The sequence below is a fragment of the Salmo salar genome, chromosome ssa16, assembly GCF_905237065.1.
Source record: "Salmo salar chromosome ssa16, Ssal_v3.1, whole genome shotgun sequence".
NCBI lineage: Eukaryota > Metazoa > Chordata > Actinopteri > Salmoniformes > Salmonidae > Salmo > Salmo salar.
The window spans coordinates 36,628,894-36,643,957 of NC_059457.1; the positions used below are offsets into that span (position 1 = coordinate 36,628,894).

At 43.0% G+C, this 15,064-nt stretch overlaps 1 protein-coding gene across 1 annotated transcript; it reads left to right on the forward strand.

Annotated features, from left to right (window-relative positions):
• Positions 1–3,661: 3,661 nt before the first annotated feature.
• On the forward strand, positions 3,662–4,729 carry LOC123727704 (uncharacterized). The gene has a single exon (XM_045696666.1). It carries the CDS (start codon positions 3,662–3,664, stop codon positions 4,727–4,729), a length of 1,068 nt encoding a protein of 355 aa, XP_045552622.1.
• The last annotated feature ends 10,335 nt before the right edge of the window (positions 4,730–15,064 follow it).

Genomic DNA, 15,064 nt, shown 5'->3' on the forward strand with positions numbered 1-15,064 from the left:
TATAAAGCTGAACTGCCAACTCTACTGTAGACTCCTCCTGCTCTCTGCTGCTCTGTCGTGTTTATACTGTATGAAACCCTTCAATGCCTTCAATGCTGGGAACGACAGAATAAAAGGGACTACAAGACAAATCCCTCAAGGTGAACATACAAATTAATTTAGCCTGACTGTGAAATGTCAATGATGTATTTCTACATGATATCAAGATGATCAACTAACAGGTTCTCAGATTTGGCTACAGGAAGTGCTTCTTCCCCAGGGGCTACATAACGCAATCCTCTGTTCCTCCGCTCCCAAGGTCAGTATTGTAAATTACAATCTGTTCACAACAATCTGTTCACACCAGTGATACACATCAATGGTGGAGAGGCAAGGGAGGCAGGCTGTCAAAGACAAGATGTGAGACGTAGCCTCAGACTTCTCAAATCAGCTGAGCTGAGGAGTCCCAGCAGTCAAAAGAGACTTGACTGAGGAGGTCTGTCTTGGGTAAATCTCATCCACTAAATCAAACAGACTAAAAATAACATGTTGTCTTTCCTGAGCAACACCTCCTCCTCCATGCTTTACGGTGGGAAATAAACGTGGAGATCATCCGTTCACCCACACCGCGTCTCACAAAGACACGGCGGTTGGAACCAAAAATATCAAATTTGGAGTCCAGACCAAAGGACACATTTCCACCGGTCTAATGTTCATTGTTCGTGTTTCTTGGCCCAAGCAAGTCTCTTCTTATTATTGGTGTCCTTTAGTAGTGGTTTATTTACAGCAATTCAACCATGAAGGCCTGATACACATAGTCTCCTCTGAACAGTTAATGTTGAGATGTGTCTGTTACTTGTGAAGTGTCTGTTACTTGTGAACTCTGTGAAGCATTTATTTGGGCTGCAATTTCTGAGGCTGGTAACTCTAATGAACGTATCCTCTGCAGCAGAGGTAACTCTGGGACTTCCTTTCCTGTGCAGTTGAAGAAACTTTCAAAATTCTTGCCATTTTCCCTATTGACTGACCTTCACATTTACTGTCATTTATCTTTGCTTATTTGAGCTATTCTTGCCATAATATTGACTTGGTCTTTTACCAAATAGTGCCATCTTCTGTATACCCCCCCCCCACCTTGTCACAACACAACTGATTGGCTCAAACGCATTAACAAGAAAAGAAATTCCACAAATTAACTTAAGGCACACATGTTAATTGAAATGCATTCCATGTGACTACCTCATGAAGCTGTTTGAGAGAATTCCAAGAGTGTGCAAAGCTGTCATCAAGGCAAATGGTGGCTATTTGAAGAATCTCAAATGTAACATAATTTGATTTGTTTAACACTTTTTTGGTTACTACAAAACTAAAAGTTTTAGAACACGTGTTATTTCATAGTTTTGATTCTACAATGTAGAAAATAGTAAAACTAAAGAAAACTCATTCAAGGGTTTTCTTTAGTTTTACTATTTTCTACATTGTAGAATCAAAACTATGAAATAACACAGGTGTTCTAAAACGTTTGACCTGTAGTGTATATGACTAAATGTTTTAAAAGTTATTCAAGTATAAATCACCAAAGTTACGATAGATTGCCATATATCTTCTGATAATTACCAAAATTACTGAAGATTCCGGTATCTTTGGTAAATTACCAGTAGCTTTGCAACCCAAATCAGGAGTGATATGGCGCCGTGCAATGCCAACGTCTTTTATCATCTCTCACAGAAAACTAATTCAATTTAAGGGACATTTAACCTCTCAGATCTAATAATGACATTTTGTGTCAAATATCTCAAATGCTCAGTGAGTTTTATTCTTTGATGCTTAATTCCTCTAACGGAACACATTAGATGTAACAAAGGGATGAATACATCAAGCAATTTACTGGCGTGTGCATGGTGTTAGGAGCCCACTTGTGGAGTATTTATGTTTTATTAGTTCTCATCTGGCACATTGAGCTGATAGCCCTACAGAGCAGTGTCGTTTAAAACTGAACACATGCTGCTGTTGTCAACAATGGACCTCAATGTGTCATGCCCCAACCTCAAATGGCTTGTCCAATATGCTATAATGGAGAAAATCAATAATTCGTCTTTCACAGCATTGCCCTCAAATGCCCAATTTCAGCGTGCTCTAAATGCATTTCCAAAACCTGTCACTGAAGGTATGAAAGATACACTTGGTTTCCCCGTCTTCTTAGATTTCACAGCATTGTCTAATATAAGTAAATAGTTGATTGTGCTGACATACACAGCTGGGAAGAATGCTGCTGCACAGAGCACGGGGGATTTCACATGAAAGCTGTCAGTTAGTGTCACAGTCAGACATAGGTTGGTGGCTGTGCATGTGGGATTCTCTACCGACACACACTACTCTGTTCTCACCTCTTACTGTGTGGTCCCATGCTAAATACAAGCATCTAGATCAAGGTCATCACATTCTCTCTCTGCAATCAAGAAGATAACAGCAAAGCAAAAGGTTGTTAGTCAAAAAGTCAGCTCAGTTTACATCTCCCTCTCCCTCTGGTCCGACCAGCTTTGTGACGCAGATTGGGCTATCATACTCGTACAGATTGTGACGTAGAAGTCCGTCACTGGCCGCGGGCAGCATTTGGTACTTAAACGCACGCACACATTCATCACTCCTCCCTGCTCCATTATCAGATAAGTTAACAATGTGGGTCGACACACAAGTTAACTTCTCTATCTTAGTACATACATTTCACACTTACTTCAGTAACCAGTTAGGGTATAAAGAAATAAAGACAGGTGTTCATATTTAATATAAGCAATATTTAGTATACTTATCGATGTTATGGATGAGCGCGGTTGTTTGTTCTGTTCCTCTCTCTCTCCATCTCTATAGCTTACGGGTATGCTGGATAAGGACCCGAGCTAAGGGAATTGGGCTTACTTTGTAGTGCCTGTCCGGAATGGCTCATTAATGTAAATGGAAATACTGGAAGACACTGTCAGTAGTGATGTCATTTTGTAAATGTTATATTGTGATGTTGTTCCATAAACGTGTTGCAATGTATATATTTTGGTATGTTTAGATAAATGGAAACTGTAGGTTGAATAGGTAATTGCTTAATTAATTAGTGTTAATTGTTCTGAGGGGAGGGGCTACCCCTACAAAAGGAGCCTCTCTTTCAGTTCATAGAGAGGCATTTTTGGATTGAGCTGTGGGTGGGGCAGCATTGTTTTTAAGCTGTCCCATAAGGTATATGTTTGATGGCAGTACTGTTGTTTTTGTTCCGGAATCACTACGTAAATAAACACCTTTGCACAGAAGAACTTTTGCGGCTCCGCCATCTTTTTATTTTTTATAGAGGTTAGGTTTTCCAGTTTAGCCTTCTGGCCTACTCTACGTGACATATGGTGGCAGCAGTGGGATGGCGCACCGCAAATCAGTGAATTCCAACAAGAGAGGTAAAGGAATGCGTACAGGATTGCGTTCTCAGCAGCAGCATCAACTGTCAGAAAAGGTAATTGAAGTTGAAACGGGGTGGAATACCATGGAATCTTCTGGTGAAGAGGTTAATTATGAGAAACTAGGAGCCCGACCAAGGGGCCAAACACAACCAGAACTGTTTGAACTACCGGTTGAACCAGCAGATACAGCAGTAAGAGACCAGCTGACTGAAGGAGCAGTTGGGGGACCAGAACCACACCCAACCATGGTAGCCCTTTTCCAGCAACTTTTCACCTGCCTTGAGAAGAGGGACGAAGACCTCAAGCAGGAGTTCCGGGTCCTACGCCAATCTATCCTCACAGCTCCTCACCAAGCGGAACTCGTCAGTGAGAGCCCAAGATTGGGTCTGCCAACACCAGGACGACAAAGGCTTGACGCAGCAGGGACTTCAACTCCACAGCAGGATCCCCAAGCAGTAATGAGGCCAGCACCAGGAGACCAGTCCAGCAGTGTTAACGTTCATCTTCCAGCATTCTTGAGAAAGGAGCCAAAGATGCCCTCATACCAGCAGGCGGAGGACATTGAAAACTACTTGCTGAGGTTTGAGCGAATGGCCAAGACGTGGCAGTGGCCGGAGGCAGAGTGGGCCTGCAGGCTTGTCCCATTGCTCACGGGCAAGGCCTTAGAGGCTTACACAGCAATGGATGAGGGGCTGTCCAACGTCTACAAGGGCTTGAAGGAAGCGCTGCTGGTGAAGTTTGACATCTCCCCGGAGACCTACCGTCAACGCTTTAGAGCTGCATCGACGCCATCGGGTGAGTCACCGACAGAGACGTACCACCGCCTCAAGGGTCTCTACCGACGATGGGTTCGACCAGAGGAGAAGACACAGGACGAGATCGGTGAGGTCATCATCCTCGAGCAACTTCTACTAGTTCTACCACACGACATTCGAACCTGGGTTCGAGAGCACGAGCCCAAGGACGGGCTTATGGCGGCTAAGCTTGCGCTGCGGTACCTTAATGCACGTAAAGGGGGCCCACCACGACCTGCAGCACCCGCTCCAAGGAGTCTCCGAGACACAAGGGACATCAGAGATACCCGAGATGGTGGAGGTAACTCTGGGGGTTATGTGTCTGGGAGGGATGTAAGGGATCATGCAGTTCGCTCTGATGGGAGGGGTCTGACCTGTTTTTACTGCCGACAGCAGGGGCACAAGGCTTCAATGTGTCCGCTACGTAAATCCAAGCTCTCAGGTTACTGTTATGTGCCCAGAGAGGGGATGGTGTTCAGAATAGACAGACTGGGGAAGGGTCAGTCTTGGTACCTGTAAAAGTGAATGGTAAAAGTCTTACTGCAATGATTGACACCGGCAGTTCCCTGTCGTTGATCAGAAAATGTAATGTACCTGTTAATGACATTGATTACGGTCACCAGACACTGATCCAATGTGTCCATGGTGACCAGTCACAGCAGCCCACAGCTGAACTCACAGTGGAGATTCAGGGTCAGAAATACCTCCTCAAAGTTGGGGTAATGGAGAAGCTACCTTTTGAGATGATTTTGGGGAGGGATGTGCCTGTACTCTCTGATCTGTTGGGAAGTGTGGGGGGTCAGCTATATGAGCAGTCAGTTTGCCAGTCTGATGTTCAGGTGTCATGTTCAGTTGTCACTCGTGGCCAGGCCAAAGCTGGTTTACAACCTCTGCCTGACTTGTGTGAGGGGAGAACCAAAGGGCCCAGAAAGTCACACCGCCAGCGGTGTCTTGAGAAGTATGTGGGAACCCCTGTACCTGTTGCTGATGTGTCTGGGTTAGAAGTGCAATGGGAAGTTCCACAAAATTTTGCTACACTGCAGAAGTCTGATGCAACCTTGAAAGGTTTATATGATAAGGCCTTAGCTGGGGACAGCCAATCTTCATGTGGGGGAATATACACAGTAGACAACCACATACTGTACCTTGGGTCAGAAGCAGATAGCAGGAAGTTAGTGGTGCCATCTACATGTAGACCACTTATTCTCAACCTTGCGCATACAGTTCCATGGGCAGGCCATCTAGGGCAACATAAGACCTATCTTAGGCTAGGCTCCCGTTTCTTTTGGCCCTCCATGTATACTGATGTACAAACATGCTGCAAAACACGCCATTTTTTCCTCTGTTTGCCGAAAAGGAGATTCCCTGTCGGAATATTATCGCTTTTCTACGAGAAAAATGGCGTAAACAGCGGTTGACATGCTTCGAAGTACGGTAATGGAATATTTAGAATTTTATTGTCACGAATTGCGCCATGCGCGCGACACTTCTTTACTATTTCGGATAGTGTCTGGAACGCACGACCAAAACGCCGCTATTCGGATATAACGATGGATTATTTTGGACCAAACCAACATTTGTTATTGAAGTAGCAGTCCTGGGTGTGCATTCTGACGAAGACAACAAAAGGTAATCAAACTTTTATAATAGTAAATATGATTATGGTGAGTGCTAAACTTGCCGGGTGTCTAAATAGCGAGCCCGTGATGCCTGGGCTATGTACTTAGAATATTGCAAAATGTGCTTTCACCAAAAAGCTATTTTAAAATCGGACATATCGAGTGCATAGAGGTCTGTATCTATAATTCTTAAAATAATTGTTATGCTTTTTGTGAACGTTTATCGTGAGTAATTTAGTAAAATGTTAGCGAATTCCCCGGAAGTTTGCGGGGGTATGCTAATTCTGAACGTCACATGCTAATGTAAAAAGCTGGTTTTTGATATAAATATGAACTTGATTGAACAAAACATGCATGTATTGTATAACATAATGTCCTAGGGTTGTCATCTGATGAAGATCATCAAAGGTGAGTGCTGCATTTAGCTGTCTTCTGGGTTTTGGTGACATTATATGCTGGCTTGAAAAATGGGTGTCTGATTATTTCTGGCTTGGTACTCTGCTGACATAATCTAATGTTTTGCTTTCGTTGTAAAGCCTTTTTGAAATCGGACAGTGTGGTTAGATTAACGAGAGTCTTGTCTTTAAATAGCTGTAAAATAGTCATATGTTTGAGAAATTGAAGTAATAGGATTTTTAAGGTTTTGAAAATCGCGCCACAGGCTGCAAGTGGCTGTTACGTAGGTGGGACGAATTCGTCCCGCCTAGCCCAGAGAGGTTAAAGGCTTGAGGACCACTCCCTACCATCCCCAAACGGATGGGCTCGTAGAGAGATTCAATCAAACGCTCAAGAACATGCTGAGGAAGTTTGTGGCTGACACTGGTAAAGACTGGGATAAGTGGTTACCCTTTCTGCTTTTTGCTTACAGGGAGGTGCCTCAGGCATCGACAGGTTTCTCGCCATTCGAACTCCTCTATGGATGGCCAGTGCAGGGACCACTGAACCTGCTGAAGAAGTGCTGGGAAGGTTCCCCAGTAGCTACCTCAGGACAGGGGATTGTCCAGTACGTTCTCCAGATGCGAGACAGGCTGGAGCGGTACCGAGAGGAAGCTAGGGCAAACCTTCAGAAGGCCCAGAAGCGAGGTTATGACCAGCACGCTCGCCACAGAGAGTTTAAGCCAGGACAGAAAGTCCTGCTCCTCCTTCCCTCGTCTACCAGCAAGCTCCTTGCGCAGTGGCAAGGGCCGTACCTAATCGGGAGGAAGATGGGTCCGGTGACCTACGAGGTGCTGCACCCGGACAAGGGTAAGGAGAAGCAAACCTACCATGTGAACCTCCTCAAGGCCTGGGAGGAGAAAGAGGAACTCTCCAAGGTAAAATCCTTTCTGGTCCGCAGAGTAGAAGAAGAGGACGAATCGGATGGGGTCACAGAGGCATGGAAAGGACGAGCAGAGGTCATATTGGCTCACCTAGAAGACACGCAAGATGAGCTGAAGCAGCTGTTTGGCAAGTATCCGGCCCTCTTCAGTCAGAGGCCAGGAAGAACCAAAGTCCTGGAACACGTCATTCGTTTGAAGCCTGGCCAGAACCCTGTCCGCCAGCATCCTTACCGTGTGCCTGAGAGGCTGGTGGTAGCCCTCAAAGAAGAGGTCCACACCATGATAGAGATGGATGTTGTCGAGCCATCATCAAGTGAATGGAGCAGCCCTATTGTCATTGTCCCAAAGAAGGGTGGCTCTTTGCGTGTCTGCATGGACTTCCGTAAGGTGAATGCCATCTCCCAGTTTGATGCCTACCCCATGCCCCGCATTGACGACTTACTGGAGAGAATCGGTAGAGCTCATTACATCACCACATTGGATCTCTGCAAAGGGTACTGGCAGGTGCCCCTGGACGAACAATCCAAGGCCTACACTGCGTTCCGGACACCGATGGGCCTGTTCCAGTTCAAGGTCATGCCGTTTGGCCTTCATGGGGCCCCTGCGACTTTCCAGAGGCTGATGGACAAGGTCCTCCAGGACTGTGATGATTACTGTGCTGCTTACTTGGACGACGTGGTGATCTACAGCCACTCCTGGGAGGAGCACATACAGCATCTTAGCAGAGTCCTGGGGAAGATCCATGATATAGGCCTCACGCTTAACCTCCTGAAGTGTGAGTGGGCAAAACAGGAGACAAAGTACCTGGGTTACCAGCTGGGTAAGGGTGAAGTTCGACCTCAGGTGGACAAAGTGGAGTCCATCAGGAACAGCCCTCAACCCAGAACCAAGACACAGGTGAAGTCCTTCCTAGGTCTGGCAGGATGGTACCGGAGATTCATTCCGCAGTTTTCGACCATCGCTGTCCCTCTGACCAACCTCACTTCAAAGGTGGCCAGCAACCCTGTGAAGTGGACTGAGGAGTGTGAGGAAGCCTTCATGATACTGAAAAAAACGACTGTGCTCATTCCCTGTTCTCCAGACCCCTGATTTTCAGAAGAGGTTTCTTGTGCAGGTGGACGCTTCGGCTGTGGGAATTGGAGCTGAACTGGCCCAAGGGGAGCCAGGAGAAGAGCTTCCTGTACTGTACCTGAGTCGGAAGCTGTTGCCGAGGGAAACCAGGTATTCGACAATCGAGAAGGAGTGCCTGGCTATAAAGTGGGCCCTAGATAGCCTCCGTTACTACCTTCTTGGGAGGGAATTTGACCTGCACACAGACCACAGAGCACTGACCTGGATCCAGACCATGAAGGATCGGAATTCTCGTGTGACCAGGTGGTATCTGGAGCTCCAGCCCTTCAGGTTCTGTGTCCGTCACAAGGCAGGAAAAGAAAACGTCACGGCGGACTACCTATCCAGGCTCCCGAACCTGGTCGCTTCAGGAGAGGAGGAAGGTAATGTGACGTAGGCACTGGCCGCGGGCAGCATTTGGTACTTTAACGCACGCACACATTCATCACTCCTCCCTGCTCCGTTATCAGATAAGTTAACCTCTTGGGGCTAGGTGGGACGCTAGCGTGCCACCCGTGGTGCACTCCATCAACAGCAGGTGCATTTCAAGAGCGGCAAATTTGAATCCAAATAAATGTCAAAATTCTAATTTTTCAAAAATACAACTATTTTACACCATTTGAAAGATAAACATCTCCTTAATCTAACCACGTTTTACGATTTCAAAAAGGTTTTACGGCGAAAGCATAAATTTAGAGTATGTTAGGACAGTACATTTACAAGAGTTGTGTGTAATGTTTTGTCAAGTCAAAGACAGGGTCACCAAAACCATAAAACCAGCTAAAATGATGCACTAACCTTTTACAATCTCCATCAGATGACACTCCTAGGACATTATGTTAGACAATGCATGCATTTTTAGTTCTATCAAGTTCATATTTATATCCAAAAACAGCGTTTTACTATGGCATTGATGTTGAGGAAATCGTTTCCCTCCAATAACCGGCAGTCAAGTCAGCACCACAAATTAAATAATTAAAATTAGAAAACATTGGTAAAATATTATATTGTCATTTAAAGAATTATAGATTTACATCTCTTGAACGCAATCAACTTGCCAGATTTAAAAATAACCTTACTGGGAAATCACACTTTGCAATAATCTGAGCACTGCGCCCAGAAAAATACGCGTTGCGATACAGACTAGACGTCATGTTGGGGAGATCTAAAATCGAAAATACTATGTAAATAATCCATTACCTTTGATTCTCTTCATCAGATGTCACTTCCAGGTATCACAGGTCCATAACGAATGTAGTTTTGTTCAAAAAAGCTCATCATTTATGTCCAAAAATCTCCGTCTCGTTAGCACATGATGTAAGCCAGCCGGACTTCTCGTCATGAACGAGGGGAAAAAATATATTTCCGTTCGTTCAAACATGTCAAACGTTGTATAGCATAAATCATTAGGGCCTTTTTAACCAGAACATGAATAATATTCAAGGTGGACGAATGCATACTCTTTTATAACGTATTGGAACGAGGGTACCCAACATGAACTCGCGCGCCAGGTGTCTAGTGGGACATCATCGTTCCATGGCTCTTGTTCGGTCAGATCTCCCTCCAGAAGACTCAAAACACTTTGTAAAGGCTGGTGACATCTAGTGGAAGCAATAGGAAGTGCCAAAATATTCATAAACCCCTGTGTTTTTCAATGGGATAGGTTTAAAGTCAATACAACACATCAGGTATCCACTTCCTGTCAGAAAATGTCTCAGGGTTTTGCCTGCCAAATGAGTTCTGTTATACTCACAGACACCATTCAAACAGTTTTGTAAACTTTAGAGTGTTTTCTATCCATATATAATAAGTATATGCATATTCTAGTTACTGGGTAGGATTAGTAACCAGATTAAATCGGGTACATTTTTTTTTATCCAGACGTGCAAATGCTGCCCCCTAGACCCAACAGGTTAACAATGTGGGTCGACACATAGAGAAGTTAACTTATCTTAGTACATACATTTCACACTTACTTCAGTAACCAGTTAGGGTATAAAGAAATAAAGACAGGTGTTCATATTTAATATAAGCAATATTTAGTATACTTATCGATGTTATGGATGAGCGCGGTTGTTTGTTCTGTTCCTCTCTCTCTCCATCTCTATAGCTTACGGGTATGCTGGATAAGGACCCGAGCTAAGGGAATTGGGCTTACTTTGTAGTGCCTGTCCGGAATGGCTCATTAATGTAAATGGAAATACTGGAAGACACTGTCAGTAGTGATGTCATTTTGTAAATGTTATATTGTGATGTTGTTCCATAAACGTGTTGCAATGTATATATTTTGGTATGTTTAGATAAATGGAAACTGTAGGTTGAATAGGTAATTGCTTAATTAATTAGTGTTAATTGTTCTGAGGGGAGGGGCTACCCCTACAAAAGGAGCCTCTCTTTCAGTTCATAGAGAGGCATTTTTGGATTGAGCTGTGGGTGGGGCAGCATTGTTTTTAAGCTGTCCCATAAGGTATATGTTTGATGGCAGTACTGTTGTTTTTGTTCCAGAATCACTATGTAAATAAACACCTTTGCACAGAAGAACTTTTGCGGCTCTGCCATCTTTTTATTTTTTATAGAGATTAGGTTTTCCAGTTTAGCCTTCTGGCCTACTCTGTGACACAGATGTAAGATCTAAATTTGAGCCAGTTTGCTATAACGAAAATAATCCTGCAGCAACAGGAAATGTGAACAATTATGTGGAAAATAATTAATTTACATGTTTGTTGGGATTGATACATTTCTTGTAAGGGAAAATCAAGTCTGACATTTCAAAGCGAAAATTACAAATTTCAGAAGCCTTTTTAAACCTAAAATACACTAAACATTTTAAAGGAAAGTTTTCTTGCAACAGGGTGATTTAATTAAGATCCTACATCATTTGAAATTACCATATTTTTTTATTTATTTACTTAACCTTTAACTAGGCAAGTCAGTTAAAGAACACATTATTATTTACAATGACGGCCTACCCCGGGCCAAACCGGATGACGCTAGGCCAATTGTGCGCCGCCCTATGGGACTCCCAATCACGGCTGGATGTGATGCAGCCTGGATACGAACCAGGTACTGCAGTGATGCCTCTTGCATTGAGATGCAGTGTCTTAGACCATATCTGAAGAACCAATACTTCATACTTTGTGTGAGCTGAAAATAGCAGCAGAGTCAAGCGAGTGCACAGTGAAACAAGTGCACTTGTTTGTATTTGTCTTCCCCGAAACAGCAAACAAGTTGACAGCACAATCAGTTGCCAAGGGAGATGGATTGTGAAAATGCAAGAGGAATACGTATTTCAATAAGTCCAATGTTCAAGCCAAAGTAAATGCTGTCTTCATAGCATGGCTCGATGAACAATGAAGGAAATATAAACGACGGTTTAACATAGGCAGCTCAGATCTCAGATTAGCTGTGATTCATGCAACGTGCATTTTCGTCTTCCTGAGATCTGTGGTGAAACTAGTATGAGCAAATGTTAGCTTTCAACATATCAAATCACAATTTCAATTTCAAAGGGTTATGACACTGCCAACATGTATATTATGTATGCTAACGGCTTTGTATATGAGTTTGGAGATTTTTTCATACAGTATTTAGAAGACACCTTTAAATGTTTATTGTTGTGTTAAAAATCATACTACTCTCATTGCAGCTACAGACACTGTAGAGAAGAGGGAATGTTTTTTAGACAACATGACCTACAGCACCAAGTTGTTGTCATTGTTGAGTCCATCTCTCTTTAGCCCCAAACATTGTGTAATAGGGTACAATCTGATCAATGATTGTTATGCTCAGGCTCCCTGAGCACTAGGCTGGTGATAATGAAAAGACTGCAGTTCTGATTGGATCTAGTTCCTACATGGCGTCAGTAGGGAGTCAGGTCAGTAATGTGTACAGAGGGGTATGGAGGCTTATCGGTCACCTCCAGTCCATGAATAAGACTATCAATATGATGTTGTAGCTTTTTTTAAGCAGTGGTGTAAAGCACTTAAGTAAAAATACTTATAAGTACTGCTTAAGTAGTTTTTGGAGGTATCTGTATTTTACTATTTTTTTGACAACTTTTACTTTTACTTCACAACATTCCTAAAGAGAATAATGTAATTTTTACTCCATACATTTTCACTGACACCCAAAAGTACTATTACATTTTGAATTCTTAGCAGGACAGGACCCATGGGGTGTAATTTTCAAATTCACGCACTTATCAAGAGAACTCGTGGTAATCCCTAGTGCCTCTGATCTGGCGGACTCACTAAACACAAATGCATAATTTGTGAATGATGTATAATTTGTGAATGATGTCTGAGTGTTGGAGTGTGCCCATGGATATCTGTACATTTTTTAAACAAGAAAATGGTGCCGTCTGCTTTGCTTAATATAAGGATTTTGAAATGATTTATACTTTTAATTTTGATACTTAAGTATATTTTAGCAATTACATTTACTTTTGATAGTTAAGTATATTTAGAACCAAATACTTTAACTTTTACTCAACTAGAATTTTACTGGTGACTAACTTTCGCTTGAGTAACTTTCTATTAAGGTATCTGTACTTTTACTCATGTATCACAATTGGGTACTTTTTCCACCACTGTTGTTAAGTACTTGTGTAATACTGAATGGGATCAAATATGAGAGTTACACTTCAAAACCATATCATGGCGATGTGCCAAACTGCAGAATTCAATTCCGAATTTTGAGTTGGAATGGACTCCAGCCCTGTGGCTCAAACTCCCTACACATGAATTAAGCTTCCTCTATTGACAGTATGAAGATACCACAGACTCATGTGACATTGCATACCCTCTGTGTCAGTAAGATGATCCTGCAGTAACCTGGACATACAGGTTAGCTTCCTGGACTGCCTAGCTAAATGACCAAGTCCGGGTTAACAGGGGTGTCAGTGCAGAGTACGTACGCGCCATTGATGACGCTGCTGAGATTGAGCATGGGGATAATCTTAAAGATGTAGGCCTCCCTCAGGCTCTCGGCGACCTTGTCACTGCTACATAGGAACTCCAGGGTTCCCTTCATCACCCAGCTGGCATTACTCTCCCCAGGGTGGACCCTCGCTGTCAGCACCTCACACAGACATTTATCTGGGGAGGTGGAGGGAGAGTGTATTTACATTTTTTTTTAACATTTTAGTCATTTTAGCAGACTCTCTTATCCAGAGCGACTTACAGTAGTGAATGCATAGATTGCATACATTTTTTTTTGTTTTTGTACTGGCCCCCCATGGGAATTGAACCCACAACCCTGGCGTTGCACACACCATGCTGGCATTGCAAACACCATGTTCTACCAACTGAGCCACAGGGAAGACTAGTGTAGAAGGGGAGGGAGAGATGGTTACACAATGACTGTTAGTCCGCCACTATAGTTTCCACTCGGAAGGTATTAGTTACACTATCTACATTAAATCAGTAAATCCTCTAGCCACCACTTCTTCCATGTAATGTCATGTCCAATCAGAACAAGGCTCTCTACAGATCATAAATCCACATCTAAACAAACATGCATTGCTATGGTTTACTCAAAATGTGTGTCTGTCCTATACAGGTCCCCCTTGTTTTGAAAAAGGTAATACAATTTCTGAAGCATGTAATACATTCCGTACACAAGTCAATAGGACAGCATCTATACAGCACATCCTGTGAAAAATTGTATTTTGAAAAAGTGAGAAGATGGATATCCTTTCAAAGGAATATCAAATATTAATCTAGCCTGGCTATTGTGGCCAGTGCTGCCACTCTACCAAAGACAGCCACGGAAGAGACAAATTCCTCTGACTCCTGCACTGATCATTCAGTAATGAGTTTCTGCTAGGCCTGTAAAGTGTACACCTTCTTTATGCTTCATTTCATTTATATATTTAATTGAAGTATTGTGTGCCTGAGAAATCAGGTTTAAGTAAGTGATTTGTTTTTGTGAAACAAAATGAGCGATAGCAGAAATCTCATACTTTCACCTTAATTTAACGAGACATAATTTGTCTGCAGGCGGTCCTGTGTTGACAACAATGATAAGTTATGAGAGTATAGCCAAATGCATAACAATGCAGAGAGTGAAATTATATAAATGGAATGGAGAAAAAAAAATCTGAAAGCACAAGGTTCATTTGTCTTTTTTGCAAAATGAAATAACAACAGCCAGAAGCATGGGCTCAATTCCCTGCAAGAACTGCCTGCTTAAAACTGGAAAAATGTATTATTTATATTTTCATTCAAGAAGAAAACATGTTTGCGTGCTCTCTTTCATACACACTTTTATGTGAGGTAGTATGTGTGTAGCCTATCCATTGTGAGTTTTTCACATTCCTCAACAAGTCAAACCTATGCTCCTCAACTCTAATATCTCCTTATGGTGCAACAGCACAAATTAATCAAACAAGCAGCAACACTAGGATGAACTCGTAACTGGAGAGCCACTCAAACAGGCTAACACGCTAGGCTTTCACACATTCCTCTCCATAACTACAGTCATCTTGACCCCATTTCCATTCATCGTCTCTATTCAAAGCCTAATAAAGCTTGCTCTTGGCACATTTAAAGTGTAAAGCATGGAGAGGTGTAGGCATGTTCTGAAAGGCATCGAGCGATCAGCTTCATCAACAGTTCTCCTTGCCAGGCTGTGTGTGTTGTGTGTTTTCCCTTTGATATGGACATGTCTCTGGCACACATGTATCATCAGCCAAACTGTCATACAGAGAGCAGGTTGGAAATGTGTTTCTTTGTCTCTCTATCCCCTTCTGCTTCCTGGATATCTGAGCAAACGTACCACCTGCTGACAACATCTACAATACCTTG